Consider the following 24,362-nt stretch of genomic DNA (forward strand, 5'->3'; position numbering starts at 1 on the left):
GCTAATTCAATTACATAAAATCAAGTGAATTAAATTATATTGCAAATATTGGCAGTTCAGTACTGTAGCATCTTTGGGTGGAACACAATACTCTAAGCCTACACTTTTTCTGGATCTTGCACCACTCTCACAGACTTGCCCAAAAGGTCAACCCTTACTTTCATATCCTTTTTCCTCCCATTGTAGCAACTGAAGGCACTTAAACTATACAGTCAGTGCTTTTGCTTAAGGCATACTGAATACAGAGAACATATTTCATGTCCTTCTTTAAGCTTCTGATGTTTCCAATTTACTGGAAGTATTCTTTTTGAGGAAATAAGTACATACATTTTAAAGCATTTCAGGATCATCAAATAAGATTTAACATCTTTTGCAACTGTCTTTTGCAAATTCTACAAGCAACACGCTGCTAATCATGTATTTGTTCACCCAACACATTATCTACTTGACGTTTGCAGTCTAGTCTGTTACTTAAAACATGCACAAGGATAAATTTCTGCCACTTAAAACAGTCACACCCTGACTCCAGACAGAGAGAGCCCATGGTCCTTAAGGAGCTACCAGAGATAAACAAGCACTGACCACCTCCCTGATGCGAGAAGGTAGAAAACTACAGGGAAAAGCGGCAAAAAAGAGAAATCTCTTAGAAGCTACAGGGGGAGATTAGTAGAATTGGAACTGGAAGTCGTTAAAAGTAAAGGAACAGAATAAAGGCAGCCAGTTAGAGCATTCAGGAAAGAGAAAGCAAGAGCTGGATCAGGTGAGTATCACTGTATACTGGTACTCTAGGGGCCAAGAAATAGTTAGTTGAGGTTGGAGAAAAATTAAGAGTAGAAAAACACTGAGGCAAACAGTAATAAATAAATATTGCTCAAGGAACAAGCTGAGTGTTAAATAAATGAATAAATCCAAGCTGCATGAGTAAGTTACCCAAGTTTAAAAATGCATGTGGTGAATAAAAGAAACCCAAACCACTACAGTGGGTTTTATGCTACTTTGAAGGGATTGAGGCAAACAATTGTTTTTTCAACTCCAGAGGACAAAAATTATCTATAGATTCAATATGAAGAAACTTCTACCATTAGCTGGCAAGATACAATGTAGTCCTCCTTCACATTAAGATCCTCATGGGTTTTTATTTGTTCTTTAAAAACACCACAAACCAAACCACAAAAAAAACCCCAACACACACAAACCAACCAACCTTCTTGCATCACTTCTGAAGAGCACATCTGCAGTATATCAGTAGTTTCAGTCGTTAAGATCAAATGAGGTGAAAGGCACCAACAGAACATTCTATAAAGAGAGCCGGACTAGTAGCTTATCTTAGGTAAATGTACTGCCAAATAGGAGAACAAACTACCTATACTTGTAAGGCCAGTGAGTGGACATAGTATGAAAAAGACCGGAAAAAAAAAAAAAAAAGGGAAAAACTATGCAAATACATTTGTCCTTGTGTACCCTCTAGTGGCTGTGCAAGGTTATGCTAGCCTCACAGTAACTGAGCAGGCCACTTCAAGAAATGCTCACCTCTGCAACAGTTCTCCTAAATAAAGACTCATGAGATCAGGGTTCTGAGTAGGCACAAGTATGGATTCTTTGAAGTGTTTAAGTTTACAACCAATTTTGCCTTGTTAGCTTAATCCAATGAATCCAGGTTTTCTACTTAAAAAGTGGTAAAATATATCAAGCTATTCACATAGCAAGCATCCAGGGCAAGGTGCTCATTAAAATGTGTATTTACATAAGCTAATGATGTGGTCACAGAAATCAGCTGCTAAAATTATTATAAAGCAATGTTATAAACCATTAAATTTCAAGCCCCTGACAACACGCATTGCCATAACAGATCCAATAATCTTTCCTTCCTCACGGGGTGGATTTTCAAAGGTAGATTCCTGAGGTGTAGATGTGGCACTTAGGGACATGGTTTAGTGGTGGTCTTGGCAGTGTTAGGTTAATGGTTGGACTCCATGATCTTAAAGGCCTTTTCCAACTTAAATTATTCTATGTGCCTGTGCTCCTGCAATATATGCAGGCTGCATACAAACTGCAGCAATACCAGTAAATTAAGCTGAGTATTAATTCTCCAGAAGCTCTCCAAGGGTGGACCCATCTGATACACAGGCTGCAGAGACCACATAAGAGCCACTTATACATGCAACAGCAATGAATGGCTCAAGATCATCTTACAAGCATGCTTTAAACTAGAATGGGCTGTTTTGCCTGTATGTGCTGAAAAAGTGAATTACATCAGGGACCAAAACTGTCATCCAGCATAAGAACACTCTGCAAGCAAACAACTAGCATTTAATTTAGTACACTTTAAACAGACATACAAGATTGTACAGCAGACATTTAAAATAACCCACAAACCCCACCACCCCACACACCCAAACCATCTAATAAATAAAAGCAAAGTTCAGTACCCTAGTCAAGGTACCAAGTCCTCTCCAAGATGAAAACAAACATAATCCTTATTATGTTACGACTTAGCAAAAGGATATAAAGTGCATTCTATTTTGTTGATGGCACATGCAGCTGGTGAAACAGGAAAATAACAGCAGCCAAAAGGAGAATAGAACAGATTTTTAGCACCTTGTGTCTATTTTTTAACTGAAATATGGAACTAGATCATTCAACTAATGATGCTAGTCATTAAACAGTGCCAGAAGAAATACCCTGGCAACTCCTGAGGCATTGAGCCTTCAGTAAATCACTACACAATTTGGGTGGGAGGAAAGTATTTCTGAGGCCTATCATTATGCTGTGCCACATAAACGAGGTACTTACGCTACCAACATGATGAAGGCACAGGGTGAAGAAACTAGACTATATACCAATACCTACATATTAACTATGAGGGGAAAAAAATCAAAATACTGTCTTGAAATGACATGAGATAATGTATGTTCAAGATGAAGAGTCCACAAAGAATAGAATGCACGTAATAGATGTACAACATGTCAGAAGTAAAGTGAATCCCAGGCTGCATGTACAATAAACATCCCTTTTAATAAAAAAGGAACTTTTATCTTCAGTACAGCATATAGAGTGACAGAGCTGCCAAGTCCTCCAGAGAACTATGAAAGTTTCCCTTCAGATACGTTGAGCTGGCTCTACTCTATAGGTGGCAGATGCAGATTGTTTTCTGTACCCCAGATGTACATCAGAAAAAAGCTACATGATCAGATAGCCTGGGTAGCTCTTCTTTTATGCTATTCATCTGCATTGTTTTTATATATGTACAGACATAAGCAGAAATGCAAAAATCCTTCTTTGTGTGTGTTTATAGGTTGAGTTTAAGAAAGTTAGTTCCTTTTCCATTTTTGAAGACAATATCTAACCAACTTTATTCCTTGCAATTCATCCCCATGCCTGAGTTTTGCAATAATGCAGTACAAGCTTGCCATCACTTCCAAAACACTGCAAGAAGAAAAAAAGAAACAAAACAAGAGCTGTTAGATTATTCATGGGCTAGGATATACATGAAGCAAAACAAACAAAAAAAAACCCCACCAGGTAACCATGTCATGGAATGCTGCTACTGATAAAAACCCCTCTCCTTTATAATGGGAGGCATGACAACAAACAGCATGTGAAGGAACGCAATTCCAGAGATTGTATGAAGTCATGTCTCTTTAAATCATATTCATACACATGTGTGAATATCAACTACATTACATTAAATGCAAGATATTACCAGCATAGCTAGGGGCAGTAACAGATTTCAAGTGCCAGATGTGTACTGACAAATTCGGTTAAGCATATTTGGAAAAGATATTTAAAATGAAAGTCACCTCATAGAGGGTCCCAACTTCTTGGTCTGGAGATGGAGCAAAAGACTGGTTCACGTATATGAACTGCAAGAAAAGAAAACAGATGATGGAGACTGCCCATAGATCACATAGAAGAAACATTCTGCAGCCAGAGGTGGGTAAATCTGTCCTCTGTTCACCATTTATTTTATAATCTTTACAACCACACCAAAATACCATGAATTAGTATTTTCACTTCAGTGTGGATGGGCAACATGACTTCCAGGAGTCACCTCTGACTGGCCAGACCAAGCCAAAACAAGCATGCTGACTGCCTCCTCCTGCAAGTCGACTCATTAGTCTCCCCTAAAGCAGCACAAAGTGAACTCACTGGTTTAGTTCTTGCTCTTATTTCAAATATCCAAACTGTTGCCACTATTCCAAATTTGCTCAATTAGATCAGCAGTCATCACAGAAATTAGAATTATTTTGTTTTTTTTTAAAGTCATCCTTCTCACGTCCTGCTCCAAATATATATATGCATGGAGTAGCTAATGTCAGAGAGGGCCTTGGGATCCACAGTGCAAGATGGCAACGTATAGTACAGTATCATGTGCTATTTCCAAAGAAGAGTTATAAAATTCCTAGGGCTGTGTTCCTGAAGTATAGCCTTACGCTTAAACCACACTGGAAGACTCCATGCTCCTCTATGCTTTTTTCTGAGAAAATGAGATTGTAGTTAATGAATTAAACTGTTGAGAACATCCATGAACAGTAAATACCTGAACTATTACTCTTCTTTGAGATATTAAGCCTTGGGAAAAAGAAATCCTTCACGATTTCCAGGTGAAAAAGGCTAGTGAAACTGTTTACGCCTATATGCTTAAGTAAGAGCCTCCAGACCAAGAACAGAGTGATTTCATCTATACTTTAGCTACACATTTAGCTATTTTAATAAGTCTTAACTTTTCATCTTAAATTAAAACTTTGAAGTGTATGCATGTTAAGAGTTTACTGCCAATCACAAAATTAGTGCAATCATATTGCTGAATCTGTTCCAGCTCTTCCAATGTTATCAGAAGGCCACTTGGGCTTCACAGGAAGGAACACATAAACAGTACTGCTAATGTGCTGCAAACATTTCCAACCTACCCAATTTAAAAGAGAAATCAGTCCAATGACAGTATTAAACTGTTTGAGAAGTTCTTAAGGAAACAGACACTGCCATTCAGAAAGTCTTTAGACTTTTTCCCAAATACTCCTTCCGCATACCTGACTTCTACAGTTACACTGTGCATATAAACCTTTCACTGAAATACATTGCTGGACAACACGCACTCAGCTCTGCGCATCAGCATCAGACGAAATGAAATGGAGACACTGCAAAAAGCCCAATGGTTGGAGCACTCGAGCACATCCAAATTGCACCGCTACAGCTCATCTCAACGCTACACTGCGGTGTGTACTTTGAAGAATGTTACTGGTGCTCCTATGCCAAGTTTCCTACTAAAAGCCACAGCCTAGATTCAAACAGTCTTTCTGCAAGGTGTGACAGCTTGGACCCAGCGTGAGCAGAACTCCCCGCCGCAGCTGGCTCACAGCCTCCCCCACGACACACAGGGCACACCGGCTCAGGCCGGGCCGCCAGGTACGCCTGCCCTACCAGCTGCTCAGAGGCCATCAGCTTGAGGAACTTCTTGATGAAGTCAACGAGGCCCTGGATGGTCCGGGTCCGCTCCACGGCCCACTTCTTGGTCTTCATGATGGGGGTGTCGCCCACGGCCTTCAGCAGGATGTCAACTGCGGGGGGGAGGGGTTCGCGTTAACGCCGCCGGCCGCGGACCCGCCCCCTCACCCCCTCATTGGCGGGAACCACCCGCTCCCACCGCCGATTGGCCAGCGCACCTGCCCGTCACAGCACAGGCCCGCCCGCCCGCCCCGACGGTGACTTCTCGCCCCATTACTTTTCTTTTTCGTGTCGGCGGCGGGCTCCTCGGTGCCCGGCGAGCCGGCCGGAGGGGGGGCCGGGTCGGCTGTCCCCGCTGCAGCTCCACCTTCCGGGGCTTCTTCCCCACCCTCGCTTCGGCCCTCGCTCTGAGGCGAAGTAGGCGGCTGCTCCTCCGCTTCCGCCATGCTGCTCCCCGGGCGGCGGAAGTTACGCCACGCGAGGCCACTCCGCAAGGCGTCTGGTCCCTTGCCAGACACCGCCTTCCCGTCAGGTGACGAGGAGGGGTACGTCACGTGGGGCGAGAGCAGTTCCGCTGCTAACGGCTGTTGCATCGCCGGCGACGTGGTGCGTGCCACCCGCTGCCGCCGCCGCCGCCCCGAGAGTGGGGGGGGGAGGGCGGGAAGGAGGAGCGGTGCAGCGCAGCGAGCCCGGCGGCGGCCGCCGCCGCCCTCGCCCCACCATGATCAAAGCGATCCTCATCTTCAACAACCACGGCAAGCCGCGGCTCTCCAAGTTCTACCAGCGTTATGTACGGGCGGGCCGGGGCTGCGCGGGGCCTGGTTCCCGGGCTGAGGCGGGGTGGGGGGCGGGGAAGGGAAGGGAAGGGCGGCCGTCCGTCTGTCCGCCCGCCTGCCTGAGGTGGCGGGTGTTTCCGCCGTACAGCCCCCGGGTTTCCTCAGGACGTGGGGGTTTGTACGCGGGGACCCGCCGGCCCGGTCCTGCCCCGGCGCCTTCGGCAGGTCGTGCCGTCTGCTGCTCTGGGCTGAAGGCGTTGGCGTGGGCCAAGGGCGTGGGAAAATGGAGGGTGCTGAGGCCTTGTGAGCCGTCAGTAAGGAAAATGAGATTTCGATAAAGCTGTTTTCGCAGCCACCGTTCTTTTCACTGGAAGCGGTCCTTTAGTAGTCCTGAAGGTGAAGGAGGGGAGTCGTTCAACAGCGAATTAATCTCTCTGAGCTGATTTGTGAAAGAGCTACTCGAAACTCTGCCAAGCTTTTTATGCAGACTTTCGTGTGGTCTCTCTGATGAAGTGCTGCGTGTCTCCGTGCTGTGGCCGAGGTGGTAGAATTGCGAAGATGAGTGTTATGGGACTCATATGCTCAATAAGCAGAGCCTTTTCCTGGGGAAACTTTTGGAGTGCTATAAAAATACAGTGGACACACAAAAAAAGAAATATAATGAAATAGAAAAGTATATTCTTTTACGTGGGAGAAGGCAAGTAGCAAAGCAGCAAGTAGAACATGCAGCACAAGCACTTGATCTGAATGAAAAGAAAATGCAGCCCCAGGGAATTAAGAAACAATTCAAGGATAAGAACTTTTAAGCTAATGTTTTGATCATGTACTGTGTTTCCTAGCAAACATGCTAAGCTCTGCTTGGGCTGACCTTGGATATTAAAACACAAGAAAACAACTGATGCTTCCTAGAATTATATAAACAAAATATTCTTTTTCAGTAGTGGTGTTACTTAGTTGGATTTGTGGCCACTTAGTTGCAATTCTGGGTGTTACAGAAGTCATATTTAACTCTGTTGGAAGGGATGTATCGTCCACATTTTGGAGCAGAAATGGTGACTATGACACTTCAGTTTGCACTGTCAGGCTTTTAATTAAGGGAGCGTAACTGATACAGGTCATTGCTGTGGATGACTGAATTTGATCCCTTCCTTAGAAAGACAATACTGGGAAATTCTAATATATGTTTGTGAACTCTTTTTCTTCTTTCTTATCGTTTCTGGGTTACCAAGCAGATGTCTTTCATTTGCCATTTCTAATTTAAAAATTAAAATGGAATATTCTCACTTACACATAAACATTCGCCTTGTTTGCATCACTGCTCTTTTCTGGATAACTTCCATTGCAGAGCTACACTGGCTTACTAAAGAAGTTTATTTTTTTTCTCCACCCCACCCCCCCTCCCTCTGCCCCCCATCATTGTGGAAGTAACAATTAAATAGGTAAATGAAAGACTTTGGAAAGGTATACAAAACTTGCATTAATGTGAAACAGTTAGCTTCCATTCTCATTTTCCATTCATGTGCAATTATCTTCTTGTGTCTTCTGTTACTGTTGTGTAATCAAAGTCCTGTGAGGGAGAGGAGTGAATGGCAAGAGGATACGAGATTTTTCTTGTCAGCTCCACTCTGCTCTACTATTTTCATAACTGGAATTAGAACAAATCCTCAATGATTAAAGTAGGGTAATATGTCTGTATAAACAGAACACCTTGAAATTTTTTGACTATGGAAGTAGAGGCATGTTGAAAATTAGTCCAGTCTTACAGAAGGGTAGCAAAAGCAAGTGTGCACGAACGATGGAGTCACAGTGGGGACTCTTATGTCAAGTGAATTCAAACTTGGAAGTCATGTTTCTGATCTGCTAGAAGGAAAGCTAATAGCTTAGGAAAAGCTGTTGCTCATGATGCTGTTGTATTTTGAGCTATTTCTGACAGAGTTATGTATTGGGGATTTTTAGCTTCCCCACCCCTTCAGGCTTTTGAGACTTTGTTTTCCCCCCTCTTCATGGGTGAAAGTAGTTTCAAAGCATGTCTGTAGCTCTTCAGGCTATGGTGGAGATACAAGAAATTCAGAATACTTGAGATGACTTCCTGCTTACTTGAAGAAACTATTTTTAGATATTTTTTTAGAAGTTTCTTAAACATAATCACTGTTTTCACAGTTATTTCTCAGTAATGTGTCCTCCTGCAACTTGTAAAAATGTCTTTTCATGTTGAAATGACAAAAAACAGTATGCAGCTTTTTAATTGGCAGATTTAAGGCTTCAGAAGTAGATAGTTTGAGGGTACTGATGTAATTTGTGGGTTTTTTTAGCTGTGTGTGCTGCGCATTGTTAATTAATCCATTTTAGCTTGATAGCAAAGTATGTTTTCTTTCATAGAGTGAAGATACGCAGCAACAAATTATCAGAGAAACTTTCCATTTAGTATCGAAACGTGATGAAAATGTCTGTAATTTCCTGGAAGGAGGATTGTAAGTATCAAGTTTGAAATAAATGCCCAATGCTTATTGGCTAGCAAATATTATTATTGCTGATTGTAATACAACTGTTTTTACAGTTGTAACGTAAATGCCATGTCACTTGAAGTATCTTAATACACAAATAATAATACCATGTTGCACTGGGTATACTTACTCTTTACTAACTGAAGCATACATATATATACACACACATACATGTATCTCAAAATGACTTAGGCAATAAAACTAATTTTTTCTAGTGCTGTAACTGACACAGTGCCATATCTAGTGCTATAATTGTTTCAGATACAAGACGGGGAAGAAACAAGCGATGATACCTAACTAGTTTCCCTAAAATCAAGCTAAAGATTTCTGGAAGAGTCATTGGCATTTGCCATACCTGTTGAGAAAATTAAAATATTTTTTAGCTGGTGCTTTGGCTTGAGCTCCTAAAATTTGAGTGCCCAGACTCTGATAGTAGGATTCCTCAGCTTTTTTAACAGAGTGCAAGCTTGGTATATAAACTAGGAAGAGAAAAAGAGGTTTTAAGTGTGTTTCAACCAAGATTTTTTATTAGTATAGGTAGAGCAAGGTAGGAGAAAAGCCAGACTTACATCTTCTGTCTCTAGAAGACATGTACAAAATATTCTTTCTTGAATCATCTCGGTTGTTTTTTTAATATGGCCTTGCTTAGTTGAAGAGAAGAAATTATGAAATGGAAAAGTGTTTTATTTTGAGATGTTAGTCATTAAGAGTAAATAGTCACAAAGCCATCTTCTAGAAAAAGAGGTCATAATTGATGGAGTAAGCTCATGATCTCCAGTCTAAACATAGAAATTGTCATAGCCAGTTAAATATTGTAGTTATAGAAATTTCTGAAAGTTAGTATGTTGATGTCCAAATTTTCTGTGTGCAGAGTCAGTTAAATGCTAAGCTGTACCATGTCAGCTATGATGTCTTTTTCCTGAAGATGATTCCTGATTTTTAAAATATTATTTTTTAAACTAAAATAGTTGTCTTCAAGCTACTCATCTGATGATTCTATCATTAGGTTCTCGAAGATTATTTCAAGCTGGAAACATGCTGGCTTGAATCTGTAGGTGAAAGACAGAGGCCATTTGGAGCATTCAAAAAAAAAATCACAGCTGTGCAACAAAAAGAAACTAAGACAGAGGACACAATTCTGGCTTTCCTCCTGCTCAATTCTGGAGTTACCATTTCAATATATTTTTTTCAGGTTTTTTTTTTTTTTTTCCAGACGAATCACTTTATAGTTTGCATTTATGCAAAGGCTTCAGCAGTTTATATATACTAACTCTGTGTACTGAAGTATTTGAGAGAATTGGGTAAACAAAGCACAAAAGAGGAAATTGCCATTTTTTTCCACTTCCATATTTGTTTGTAATATTTTTATCTGATACTTCTTAAATGTAGTTTCTGCCCTTCAGGAGCAGAGGGTTCCCCTTCCCCCACCCAAGTGTTATTGCAAAGCAATGTACTTAAGCAAAAGTGATCTAAAAGATTTCTTGTTCTTTTTATTTATTTACGTATTCTCTCCCTGTGATAAAGGCGGAAACTAAAGGGATGAGGAGTTACAGGCTGAACAGGTGATTCAATTCTGGTACGGAATTAAGGGAGAATTGTGATGTTCATAGCCATGTAGGTTCTGGCTACAAAATATTTTCATTTCTATTTGAGTAGGCCTCCTGCTGCTCAAAGCAAATGTTAATGATCTGAAGAACATCTCTTCTTATGATTTATGTACCTTCTTTGGGAAGGCTATAGTAGAAGATTGGAAGAAAATACCTGTTTAGACCTCTCCTCTTCTTGCTCAGTAACTTGGTAATTAGTGAGTCCATAAAAATTTAATTGCTTCTGTGACTTTAATGTTGCATCACAAACTATTGGTTATAGTACAGTCTTATTTCTCAAGATGTCAAACATTTTGTAGTGTGAGAGTGTTACATGTTCTTGGTTATTAAGTGGACCATGAACCTGATTTAAGGCTTTTTCTGTAATCCAAGTGCCAGTCTGCGTTACAGTTTTATTTTTCTGTTGATGCTCCTCTGAGAAGAGCAGGGAAGGATTCATAGGCATACACTCTCTCTAGTGTGTTATGGAAGTACATTTAATTTCTGTTTTTTGATGAAACTGCATGATGTGTTTGAACGGATTATAATCCAAAGGTGCATATATGGATGTAATTATTATTATCCATATGGAAAACAATGTGCTTGTGTGGTAAATGTAACTTGGGCTGTCTTGGTGCTTAGTGTTCTTCCATTGTAATTATATCACAAAACAAAAGTTGTGATATAGTTGGGTTTGGGAAAGCTCCAACCAGCCATGAACAATATGTGTCCTATTAACTGAAATATCTGTGAGGATTTGCCCAGTTTATCCTGAGATGCTAACTAAGCTTTCCGGTTTTCTTTCCTGTTTAGATTAATCGGTGGATCTGATAACAAACTTATTTACCGACACTATGCCACCTTGTATTTTGTCTTCTGTGTGGATTCTTCAGAAAGTGAGCTTGGCATTTTAGACCTCATACAAGTAAGGTTTATTTGTTGCTTTGTTTTTTTAATAAGTGGAATTGTACTTCTAAGTACGTTAGAACTTCAGTACTTAGCTGTGATCTTTTCTGTAATATTTGGAAGTGAAGATGGCTTTCATACTGTGAACACAACTAAAGTGCTGAGTATTACTTTTAGACTGTTTGCAGTTTTCTGGACTGTCTTTGAAAAAGTTATTTCCAAAGTTGATGAGAAAGTAAGTAAACAGGTTGTTTGGAATCTCCTGAACAATCAGCAGCTATTTTTTGCAGCAGCTTTTCAAGACTTTGTTTTGGCTGCAGGTAAAAATGGTGCAGTTCAAACATTTGCTGGACAAGTTTAGATTATGAGAATCTTGATACATAAAGCTCTGTGTGTGTATATATACATACACACACATATATATGTATTCACTACAAATATATAATAGATTAACACATCCAAAACCTCTTTGGATGAGATTTCCTTTGTGGTTTGTGAGCTTTTGGTCAGATATACCTTAGAAAATGAGTGCAAGTGCTGTCCTGGGTATGTGTTCTGCACTGGGAGGTGAGTGAGGAGAGGTGAAAAAGAGAACTGGTACAGGCTCTTTCTGAATCTCAGTAAGAAAGGCTTGACAACAAAATGACTTAAGATGATAACTGTTTAATGAAACAGAATAAGAGGAGGAATGTAGATAGTAAATTTTGCACCCCTTCAGATGCTCAGCATCCCATGTTCATGCAGCATCCCATGTTCATCCAGGTGGATTTACCCACAGCGCACTGTGCAGAGCAGATCCTGTCCATGGAGAGAAGCTCTCTCTTTTTTTTGGACCATTTGGCTATTATATAATTTCCTCACAAGAAAAACACTCTATTCCTAGAGGATGTTGTCATGAGAAATTCTTGCTGCACTTTAAGGTATAGGTAAGGCAATACAGGTGGCATAATCACCTGCTGCTTGCAGGCTTCTCCTCCAGTGAAGTGACTGAGGTTATCCTGCAGCCAAGGAATTTGTGCAGCACGGCACAGGCCTGTGCCTACTCGGGTTAGATGTTACGTGTATCAGTAACTCCTAAACATGCAGTGGTCTCTTGGTCAGGATCAGTACATTCCACTCCTTAATCCACCTACAGTTTTCCTTTCCCAAAGACCTTACAAGTTATTGTCGTGGTTTTACCCCAGCTGGCAGCTGAGCACCACGCAGCTGCTCACTCACTCCCCCCCATTGGGATGGGGGCGAGAATTGGAAAAGTTAAAGTGAGGAAACTCGTGGATGAAGACAGTTTAATAGGTAAAGCAAAAGCCGTGCGCACAAGCAAAGCAAAGCAAGGAATTAATTCACCACTTCCCATGGGCGGGCAGGTGTTCAGCCATCTCCAGGAAAGCAGGGCTCTGTCACGCATAATGGTTACTTGGGAAGACAAATGCCATCACTCCAAACGCCGCCCCCTTCCCCCCCCATCCTCTTCCCCCAAGCTCCGTATAAACTGATGGTATAGAGTATCCCTTTGGTCAGTCTGAGTCACCTGTCCTGTCTGTCTCTTCCCAACTTCTTGTGCACCCCCAGCCATCCCCCTGGTGGCGGGGGGGGGAAGCAGAAGAGGCCTTGGCTCTGTGTAAGCACTGCTCAACAATAGGTCCATAGAACAAAAACATCTCTGTATTATCAATGCTGTTTCCAGCACAAATCCGAAACATATCCCCATACTAGCTACTATGAAGAAAATTAACCCTCTCAGCTGAAACCAGGACAGTTATAGATTATATTAATAAGATACAGGCTTCTCAAGCACAATGGAGCAGACATGTCCTGTTCAAGATCACTAAATCCTCAAATATAATGTCTTCTGTAAGGCTCCCAGTACAGCATGTGTGATTTAAACTGTTAAATATGTCTGTATCAACTCAGCGATAAAAATCACATCTGGTAATACAAACACTCTTATGTCAAGACAACTCTGACTACATCAGTGATTTTTCACATTAAAATTTGCACATTAAAATTTCACTGGTGATTGTTAGTGTAGTTGGATGTGGCATAAAATAGTTTCACACCATGAAGTGATGTATGTCGTAACAAAATGGGTCTATATATGTGTATATGTATGACTCATTTACTGTTACGCCTTTCAAAAGCTTGCACACCAAGAAAATTGATTTATTACATAAGTAGAATCTGTGGTATCCTGAGACATGGGCGTGTGTCTATTGATTATTTCACTGCAGAAAGCACTGAGCCTTAAGGGCTCACAATTCCCTGCGGACCTTCCTTGGAGCTGAATAGCTTCTCAGTCACCTATTAGTGTTCTTAACAGCTCTTCACTGTTCAGTGCTCTTCTGGACAGTAGATCCAAATTGTCCTTCTGAGTGGCTGTGTGGGTAGCAGGGAAGGAAACTTTCTAGATTCTTATATCATCTTTGGTCATAGAAACATTCTGCTGTATCTGAACAGTGCAAGTTACTGAGTGAGGTGTACAATGGAATTACCACTTCTTTGCAGTGTACAGAGTTGCTTAGTTCCTTGTTGCTTACTGTGTCTTCTTACTTGGAAGTGCTAAAATATTTATGATCTGAGAAAAGAAGCATGTTTATATTTCATGTGAATTAGGGATGTTTTTCAGATAAAGTGGGTATTACAAATATCGTATGTTTAATCAGATAATAAGGATAGGATCTAGGTCAATCGCCTGACCTGTTCTATTTTGTAGGACCACTATGCAAGGTCAGATGTCACATCAGTAGCTTCCAGCTATTTTCAGTTACACAGTGTAACCTAAATTTTACTTTAAGATGTTGAAGCAAATTGCTTGAACTTACTACTACCTATATTTGTATAGCCTTCAAACTCTCTGAATTAGGGAGATCTTAAACTTTTCTCTAAATTGTGTTCCTTCTTGTGCCAGAAGTATTTTGGTTGATTTCAATCTCCCAGTCTTTATTTTCATGTCTTTTCCATTACACCCAATGTTTAATTATATGCCAGTGTAATTACTTGAGGGAAGCAGAAATGATAGAAATGCTATTTCTATTAATAGAAATAATTACCTTTTTTCTGACCCGTATAATTTTGTTTATAAAAACAGTTTCACCACAGCGTCTGCAGCTGTTCAGTATTCCCATTTTTCTAGATTATTGTAATTCAACCATTTGATTATAGTAGAAAGTATACAGACATTATGTAAACATTTTTAATTTCCAGTCTGGCTCACATGAAGGATATGGTTAATCCTCTTAGCAATAGCAATCAGAATTAAGTGTATCTTACACTGGAAAAGCACTCTTAGAAAGTTTATTATTACATCTCAACCCCATGTGCAGTGCAGACTGGTAGTGTATATACACATACACATCTACTCAAGCAAACAAGCTTTGTCTGTTTTTTGTTCAGAAGTGTTGAACCGCTTTCATACATCTTTGTTTACTGTAGTTCAGAGATAACACAGGTAAGAGTAAGCCATCTGGAGTTTGTTATGAATTGTGCATATAATGAATTGTTTAAATAAGTAGTTACATAGAGGGCTAGTTTATGATTTCATGAAAATAAACTGGTGAAATGAACCTAGAACTCGGTCTAGCACTTAAGAGTTTTCTGTCTTGTAAACTGAATAGAACTACAGTAGATTAGATTATATGTGACAATCTGCAGTTCTTTTCGGCATAAAGTTTTGTTGTAATACTTAATATATTTATGTGAAGATCCCTTATATCACCATTAGGTCAGAGCTGTTTCACAGGTGAGCCTTGACTCAGGCTTAGTATGCACAGTATGTGTTACAAATCATAGACTCTGCCTCAGATTTTATGTTGTATTCAAACTAAATGTGTTGGAACACCTCAGGCAAATTCATACTGTTTATTTTTGTCCATTTTTGTTCCTTTTTTTTTTTTTAAATACAAATACAAGATTCTGTTCATTGGTTTTGATTAGCTCGATGGGAAATAGGTCATCATCTGTGCTACACTTGGTAGGCTTTGCAGTCTTTTGAGTTCGGTGTAAATTGTGTCATGTGTTGTAGCTATTTCAGACTCTTCTTGTTATCCTGTGAAGTGTAAGTTTATAGCACACAGAAGTGAAGTACATAAGAAAATATAACTAGAAGAACGTTTTCATCTAAAAAGCCTTATTGGTAATGCGTTAAGTCTATTGGTAGGTCTCCCTGAAAGACCCAACACACTTCTCTTTGGCCTGATCAGCAGGACTTGTACAGTCTTTCCCCTACAGCGTAATCTTGGCATTCTCTGTATAATCCACGAGTAATTAAAAAAAAAAATAATTGAAAGAAAACTGGGATGTCAGTGTAAGTGTGGGAGAATGCAGCAGCTGCTCCAAGAATTTCCCAGTTGGAAGGGCTGTGGAAGCATTGTAGTTGATTTAGTATGTTTGCAATGATACGTGAACAATGACTTATTAAAGGTCACTGTTAAAGCAGAATTGAAACCAGTCTTGTGTGTGGAGAACTGGCTATATGATCAGACCATTATGTTCTAAACTAGTCGGAGTCTTAGTAGCATTTGAACAGTCAAAAGCAGTGAAAGAGGGCTCTCCATAGGTAGATCAAATTAATTCTATCTTAAGGTTTACCATTGCTGTTTAGCATAGGAAGAAGGATGGGATATTCTTGATATGAATTATTGCTGTTGTTTCTACTTCATTTTTTGTACCTGCTTTTGTTATCATTTGACATTATCTAACATCAGATGTATTTATTGATTAAGTGTTCTGATTTTTCTGCTAGCCTTGTTATCTTCCCAATGTTAATGTGTCTTTTATGCCTTTGTCATCTTATTTGCCTAATTAAAAAATGAGTTCTTCATTGTAAAGGTGGTGTTTTATGTTTTGACATATTGCTGAGTATAGGGTACTCCTGGCTTGTATATCGTAGAATGGTTTGGGTTGGAAGGCACCTCAAAGACCATCTAGTTCCAACCCCCCTGCCATGGGCAGGGACACCCTCCACTAGACCATGTTGCCCAAAGCCCCATCCAGCCTGGCCTTGAACTCTTCCAGGGATGGGGCATCCACAACCTCTCTGGGCAACCTGTGCCAGTGCCTCACCACCCTCACAGTAAACAGTTTCTTCCTAATACCTAATCTAAATCTGCCCTCCTTCAGCTTAAACTATCCAAAAACAATTTGTATTTTCATTCATTTACTTTACTCTCCCGGTGTGTATCTGGCTTTATTAAAGCATATTTACTACAAAAGCAAGTTGTGGGTTTTTTCCCTTTTTTTTTTTCCTCTCTCCTTCTTTTTTTCTGTTTACTTTCATGAAGATGTGCATGGGTTTTTCTTTGAACTGTAAAAGATTTTGGTTTCAAAAATGAAGCACAAGGGGGAGCTAGTAATTCATTGTGCATGCATTCTTACTTTCCTTCTATTTGACTCTCATTTATTTATGTTTCTTTTCCAATGATGTCACAAGGTGCATTTAAACTGATGTGTGATTGGTGTGTGTCCCCCAATACAGCTGGTGTGTTTTCTCTTCTGGTTATTTTGATCTACAAGTCTGCAGCATCTGAAATAGTTCCTGAAGTACTTAAATTCTAGCACTGCTTGCCACAGTGTGCAATTCATTTGACTCTCAACTAAAATTATGATGAAAGTAGCTCTAATTTTATTTACCATATTGATTATTTGAAGGTATCTTAAAATAGGTCAAGGAATGTTAGTCTAAAAAATCTCATTTACCTTGTAGACTATGCTTTTATAGACCAGTTATTTGTAATAGATGTATACTTTGTCAGTGCTGCCCTAACTCTGAGTGAGCACTCCATCATGAACGGAATATTGAAGAAGCTTCCACAGTTTCCATGAGAAATCCTTAGCCAGTGAAAAAATCTCTCTGAACAATACTCACTGCCAGCTGATTTCCATTAGATTAAAAATTGTTCAGTGTGCATTACTGGTCATGCATTGCAAGCAGAGATCTGTGAGTTCATTCAGTGTGTGGTGTTGTCACTATGTAATGGGTAACGTTTTAAAAGTAATCATTGTAACTATGAATCAAATGTTGTTATAGGAGAAGCCCTTACTGGAAGAAGGTAACAATTCCAGTTGTCAATGTGTGGGCCAAATATACTGGTATATGGGGGTGCCTTTTTGCATTGTTTTTGGTTTTAGTGTCTTCCTTTGTTTTCTAAGGAACTAAATGGATGTTAAAGTCAAGAGTATGTAAATTCATGTGCAAACTTGGTGATGTATATGAGGAATAATTTCTTCTCTTTCAAAAATAGCGTTGAACTGTTAGCTCTGTCAAACTGTTAACTAAAATGTTTGGATAAAGGTTATATTTACACTCTATTTCCACTCTTCTTCCTGCAGCTGATATCAAACAGCACTGTCCTTGTAACCACATTCTCCTAAGGTACAAGGAAAGTAAGAGAACATCTCTGGTCATTTGTCTTGCTGCACATGTGTAGTTTGTTCTGCTTAACGTATAACTTTTTTGTTTGCTTGCCTCCCTTCTTTATTGGAGACTCATTATCACAACAAATTAACAGTTACTTGAAGAAAAAAAAAGAGATCTGCTTCACTTAGCTTCTGTATAATTTAACAGAAGCATATTCATTTACTTAGTTAACTGTTGTCTGTGAAAATGCTCTATGTTCCTAGTTTAAGTTATGAATTGGTATGTTGGTATTGAAGAATAATCCTTGCTCTAAATGCATGGAACATCAGTTAGATGTAGTTTGACTTTAAAGTGGTGATTGATAATAGTAGAAATAGCAACAGCAGAGTGTGTTCCTCTTCTCTTTTATGGTGTAAGCAAGATCTGAGACAGGGGATTCAGATGTAAAAGTAGTCTTTCTTGATATGCAGGGTAGACAAATGGAAATGGCCAACGTTAAGAAGACCTGCTTATTTGGGTCTGTAGATATAAGTATGTATCTATAGAAGCAGGCTTTGTATCCACTTTTTTTTGTCAGCAGAACATGGCTTCTCACTCCTATTTCTCTGGGCCCAGGCAGTTTGAAATCTGAAGGTTCCTTTTGAAGATTAAGATGGGATTAATAAACCATGTTGAAAAGAGAGAGAATAAAATCAGGTGTTTAACTTATTCCATACTGCTGCTTTAGCATTTGAGTTTAGAGTTAAAAAAAACCCAATCCCAAACATACAGTGACAATGTAATAAATAATATTAAACACATGTTGTGACAAAATGCCCTTGAAACATATAAAACAGAGATTAAAATTTCCCACAAGCTGCAGCTTATTTACTAGTCATTAATAAATGATCTGTAAATTCTTACAGAAGTTCTTTTTCAGGACCCTAAGCTCTCAAATTCAAGCATATGTTTAACTTAGAGGTCTTGACACATCACGTCTAAGTCAGTAGGAGTTATCCCTTGCATAAAGGGACCTGTACTTAAAAGTCTCTAAGACTGGGAGTCTTTGTCAGCGCTCACTGCACGCACATGATGGTTGGTGTTCAGGAGCTTCAGGAGTGCAAGTACAGTCTTTTTATTGTCTGGCCCGGCTGGGATGCTCTTAATGTACCAAAACTGACTAGCGTGAGTACCAATGAATCTGTTACAGAAGTGCATAGAGCAGAGTAACATACAGTCCATACTTGGCAGAGATCATCAGTGGCTGGACTTCAGCAGCTGCTTGGATTTTTCTGCTTTGTGCACTTGGATTCTAGATTCAGGCAGGGGTTATTTGCCTGGGTACAAACATATGGCAGTATGGCTGACAGGATCAGCAGCTGTGACATTGAGACAGCTACCTTTTTCCTTGTTCCATCCTGAATTCAACAAGTCTAAACCAGGTGAAAGCTGCTGTATTGTTGCTGGAAGATGTAATGCTGACAAACTTGTGTGGTGCTGATAGTTTGCATTGCACATGTGTCTCTGTGTGGCAAAGTTAACAGTAGTCTGGTTAACTGGGAGATGCCTGTAATGTAGTAATTGTTAAAAATAAAAATAACTTTACAAAAAACCTAGCTGACTTTTGCTGAATAATTGGATTCTAATGAAATGGGAAGGAATGCTTTGAATCACAGCTGAGAAAATTGTAGCATAGATGTTACTGTTTTTTCAAGATGCAGCTATTGTTTAAAACTGTGACTTTTAGCAGAGTTACAACATAAACTGATTTGTGCATACAGTTTTTCCCTCTACAAATAACATATTGTTGATGTAATAATGTTAACCACATAATTTCTATAGATCCTTTTAATACCTTAAAATCTGCCCAGTGTCTATTTTCTCTATTTGCTTTTATTCAACCTCACACCTAATAGAACTACTAAGTTTCTGTTAAAGTTTGACCTCTGGCTTTTTTTCCCTCTTGCAGGTATTTGTGGAAACACTAGACAAATGTTTTGAAAATGTCTGTGAACTGGATTTAATTTTCCACGTAGACAAGGTACTGTGATGAGCTCCTGTAATAGTTCTTGTTAAGTAAAATGTTTGGTTCAAGTGATACTTGGTATTAAACTCTGCAGATATTCTACTTTTATTGTCAGTGAAATCTAGGCAGTTTCTATCAACATATTATTTTTAAGACTTGAAAAGTGTAGTGGAACATGTCTTTCTGAGGAAAAATGAAATAATGTGGGAGATCTGCAGAGTGTTATTGCACTTATAATTGTCAAATTGGAGACATCTGAATATTCTCAGAGTAGGACTTAGTTTCAAGCAATAATTTGTTCTATTTTGTTTATGGTTAGGTTTTAGATTACTCAGAACTGAAATAGTTACAGGATTTTCCTGTTAAGACTGGCAGTTGCCTTTCAAATGCTATGAATATGTAATTTAAATGCTGTGCGAATCTTTCTCTTCTAAATCTCAAATAGACATTATGTCTTTTTTCAAACATTTAGAAACAATCTTGTTTGAATATTCCCAGCTATCAGGAACCAGTGTTTTATTTATTAATCCAGTTTTGAGAAATGCTATTACTATAATAATATTTCATTTAAAAGGACATTGGCACTTCTTGGTGTAATACCTAAAATGCTGAGAATTGACTATACAGAATTTATTCCTTCAGTTGTATTTTGTGCCTGCTATTGCTCATGCTGTCACCTCTCCCCATCTGTGAACATCTTTTTGCATCAATGGCAAGAGATGTGAAAGGAAAATAAGACAAAAATGACTAAAAGTGGACTAAAAATAGTAACAAGTTAAGTATCTGAACCATTTGAAACTCTTTCAGTTTGTTTCAAAATCATGAAGTTCTTTTGAAAGAAACTACCTTGATCAGACAGTGAAATTCAAATGACCTTGAATAGGTGTTTGAACTGATACCATGCTCATTAGGATTTCTAGCCTGGCTGGAACACATGACTGTCTCCAAAATGGCAGATTAAACTACAAAAGAATTTGAGTAGTTTATATATTGGCTTGTGAGCTTAAAGAACCCAAACACTGCAAGCGTTTGGTGACAAAGAATTTGATCTTTAGCTGCAGAGTACTTTGGCTGCTATGCAGTCTAAGCTGTTGCTCTGTAGCATGTTTCATTCAGTAGCATTCCTTAACATAAGCAATCTTTTACACCTTATAGGAGAAACATCTTTTTAATAAAATGTATACAACTTATGTGCTTCAAAATGTTAAATTTCTTGAAGAATATTTTACTTAATATCAGATATGAGATGATATTTTCTTCTTGGAAACTATTCATCAAAGGGAAACTAAAATTCAAGTGTTTCATTTGATTTACTAAAAACCTGCATGAGAACCCCATTAAATGTTTAGGCTAGAATTTTCAAACTGAGGAAAATGTGAACCCTAAATACTAATTAGATATTTTAGCAAAAGTAACCCTTTCCAGAATAAAAGATCAGTGCAACATTGAGTTAAAAAATGTTTGAACATGGCATTAACCAGTGCAGTGATTTTTACCTTGAGCGTAGGTTGACAAAAGAATACAATACAGAAAGCTGAACTTCTGCAGCAATGCAAGGCTACTACCAGCAGTACAGTAGCATTAGTTGTTCAGTTGAGACTAATGGAGATGTGATGTCATCTCCATTCTTCTTTCCTCCCCCCGCCCCTGGTGTAATTGGTTTGTAACACTTACTTTATACCATAACATAGGATGAAAACGTTTGTTTAGGTACAGTTTAAGTTCGTTAGTATTCTTGTAGATCTGTAGGGGGAAAAAATAGATGTATCTGTGAGAATGAAATTACAGCATTAAATTCTCTTTAAACTGCTGATAAGGTCACCTTGTCAAGAAAGAAAATGTGTTGAGTCTTCTGAGTTACAACACTTTAACTTTTTTTTGTGAGATATTTGTGGCCTGGCTTGTTAATAGATTTTAAGTGTGCAGTAGTGAAAAACAGCAACTGCTACTGGATATTTGGTATAGACAGAGTCTTATAGTGGATACTTACATGTGGGAGCTGTTTGGGGTGAAACACTTCAAGTATTTGTATTTTGAGTGGTCTGGTGGTGAGAAAAGCGAGGATTGACTAATTGATTTGGATGACAGTTGATCTGTGTCTTCTTCAGTTCTTGATGGAGTTGTGGAAGGTGACTTTCTTCCAGTCTCCTTGCTAGAACTGTCTAAAAAACAAGAAATACTTTTCTTGTAAAAAATGATGTAGCATATGAAAGGGTTAAACTATGTAACCTCAACAGCTGTATCCTCTTTAGTAGCATTTTACTTGGCATTTCTATAAGAAAACATTTACTGTCATCAGATAGCTGTCATTATGCAGGACCCAGTGATGGTTTATAGTAACCTGGAGCCAAGAGGGATGCTTATTCAAGAAGAATATTGGTCTAGTACTATAAATTTATTTGGAGAATGGAATATAGGTGGGAATGACAGTGTTTCTTATGTGCTGTAGCAGATGAGAACTTGGGGTGTCCAGGAGTGTAGTTTGTACACGAGAGAATTGAGCTTCTCTTTTTACAGATCAGCTGTATTAAAACCAAACAAACTTAAAATCACAGAATCATGGAATGGTTTGGGTTGGAAGGGACCTTAAAGATCATCTAGTTCCAACCCCCCTGCCATGGAGTGGTTCAGCCTGGACTTGAACACTCCAGGGAGGGGGCATCTACAGCCTCTCTGGGCAACCTGTTCAAGTGCCTCACCACCCTCATTTTGAAGAATGTCTTCCTAGTATCTAATCTTAATTTACCCTCCTTCAACATAAGGCCATTACCCCTTGTCCTGTCACTCCATGCCTTTGTAAACAGTCCCTCTCCACATTTCCTGTAGGCCCCTTTAGGTACTGGAAGGTTGCTGCGATGTCTCCCTGGAGCCTTCTCTTCTCCAGGCTGAACAACCCCAACTCTCTCAGCCTGTCCTCATAGGAGAGGTGCTCCAGCCCTCTGATCATCTTCATGGCCCTCCTCTGGACTCGTTCCAACGTTTTCCAGAGGAGGAGGTTTATTTCAGTCCTGTACTGATCCCTACACGGAGTCCAGGAGTGTAATTTTTCTGATGGAAAAGATGTTACAGAAAGCTATCATAAGCATCTTTTACAACTAAAATACTACAAACGTTGTTAGGGATGTAAGGAAATACTTTTATTTTTCCCCAAGTTTTTGACACCTATTGAAATATCCCTGTGAGTATTATGATGTCTTCCAAGAGTTTATTATCTGACCAGAACAGTGAACCCTCCAGAATCAGATTGCAGCTTGAAGACAAGAGAATGTGTTTGCCTATTTTTGTGGGAGAATTTTTTCTTGGTACATTCCTTCTCCACATTTGTTAAAGCACACATTGATGCTTTTAGAGAGGGCATGGAACAGAAGTAGAAAGCACTTTTGATTTTTGTAAAACACCTCAAAATTATTATTTCAAAATGGCAATTTCAGATTTTGAAAAATTGACGTTCTCAACAGTCTGATTTCTTTTAGAATATAAATGTAAGAGGTGTATTCCATGTGCCTTCACTCTTTCACTTAAACGCTGTTTTGAAGACACTCTTGAAGTGTATTTTGCACTTCATTGCCACGTAATGCTTTTTTCAGAAATTTTTTTTGTTTCTTTAGGAAAATAATTAGTGACATTTTTAATTAGAAAAAGAGAAAATAATGTGTAGTTGTTAATAAGTATTTGCAATGAAAAAAGAAAAATAGTTAATATTAAAAATGTAAGTCTTGCTGTTGCTCATATCTGGGCAAACTTTTGCTAGTACTGTTTTATTCTTACAGTGTTTAAGAGAAGGGAGTAAATGGATTACAATATTTACATAATATCATTGGTCACAATTGTGATTTCCTTTCATTACAAATTAACAAGTAAAATCAATTGTATTGTGCTGTTCAGGAAATCACCCCTTTAGAAGAAAAATGGAGCGAGACAAACAATTGGTTAAGCTACTATGTTAATCCATGCTTTATAAACATTTTTAAATACTGCATGTTAGAATTGTGTATTGCATACTATAAGTAGGAAAAAATAGAGAAAGGTAAGAAGCATTATCCAAGATATGGAACGGCTTGCATGGAAGAAGTTAAATATTGAAGATCCTGGAGGCAGAGAAGTAAGAAGTATATAAAAAAAATTGTTGAAGGGCCTGAAAAAAATGAACAACTGTGTTTCTCAGAAATAGAGAACAATTGAATATCAGATAAAATTTCAGGAAGTAAGCTTGAAACAAAGAAAATTTATTTTTCATGATTGATATTTAAATTACGGAATGCCATTGTCCCATTTTTTCATAGATACCAAGGATATTATGAATAGGTTTAAAAGTGATTAGGCATATTACACAAACGAAAATCTGTCAGGGGCTATAAAATACAATAATATAGCAAGAAACAGCAAACAATCTGTGTTGTAGGAATCCTTAACTTGGAGATACTTGGAAGCAGAGAAGTTATATCAGGATAAATAGTGCTCTTACTTTTTCTTGCATAATATTTTTGTGTCAGCTAGTGAGTTTTTGAAACCAAATAATAATCTAGGTGGATTTTGCTTCTGACTTACTAAAGTTTTTTAAGCATGCTTGTGCACTAGTAGAAATCTTAACTTTCATGGTTTTTAAAGCAATTTGCATGATAAAAAGGTAAATGTTATGATGTACATCTTCTGTAATGTGAAATACTAAACATGAAATACCGAAACAACTGCTCAGTGGTAATTCATGGTGCTTTAATTTGTGCTGTATACTTACTAGAGGGACTGTGCTGTATACTTACTAGTATACTTACTAGAGAACAAAATTAT

At 38.7% G+C, this 24,362-nt stretch overlaps 2 protein-coding genes across 3 annotated transcripts in view; one reads left to right on the forward strand and one right to left on the reverse strand.

Moving 5' to 3' along the window:
• Positions 1-2,996: 2,996 nt before the first annotated feature.
• On the reverse strand, positions 2,997-6,054 carry ATG12 (autophagy related 12). Its single transcript, XM_075739382.1, has 4 exons — positions 5,723-6,054; positions 5,422-5,558; positions 3,801-3,863; positions 2,997-3,426 (listed from the first exon to the last, which is right to left on the reverse strand). The coding sequence occupies exons 1-4, from the start codon at positions 6,036-6,038 to the stop codon at positions 3,367-3,369; spliced, it is 576 nt and encodes a 191-aa protein (XP_075595497.1). The 5' UTR covers positions 6,039-6,054; the 3' UTR covers positions 2,997-3,366.
• Positions 6,055-6,086: 32 nt separating this feature from the next.
• AP3S1 (adaptor related protein complex 3 subunit sigma 1) overlaps positions 6,087-24,362 on the forward strand; it is a 37,401-nt gene continuing 19,125 nt past the window's right edge. The window contains exons 1-4 of one of the 2 annotated variants that reach the window (XM_075739380.1): positions 6,087-6,235; positions 8,601-8,692; positions 11,125-11,236; positions 19,518-19,589. In XM_075739380.1, the coding sequence (XP_075595495.1) occupies positions 6,167-6,235; positions 8,601-8,692; positions 11,125-11,236; positions 19,518-19,589 (345 nt within the window). In that variant the 5' untranslated portion in view covers positions 6,087-6,166. The remainder of the gene's footprint in view (positions 6,236-8,600; positions 8,693-11,124; positions 11,237-19,517; positions 19,590-24,362) is intronic. The other variant, XM_075739381.1, reaches the window with a different exon arrangement.

Source organism: Balearica regulorum, chromosome Z (assembly GCF_011004875.1).
Source record: "Balearica regulorum gibbericeps isolate bBalReg1 chromosome Z, bBalReg1.pri, whole genome shotgun sequence".
Classification (NCBI taxonomy): domain Eukaryota; kingdom Metazoa; phylum Chordata; class Aves; order Gruiformes; family Gruidae; genus Balearica; species Balearica regulorum.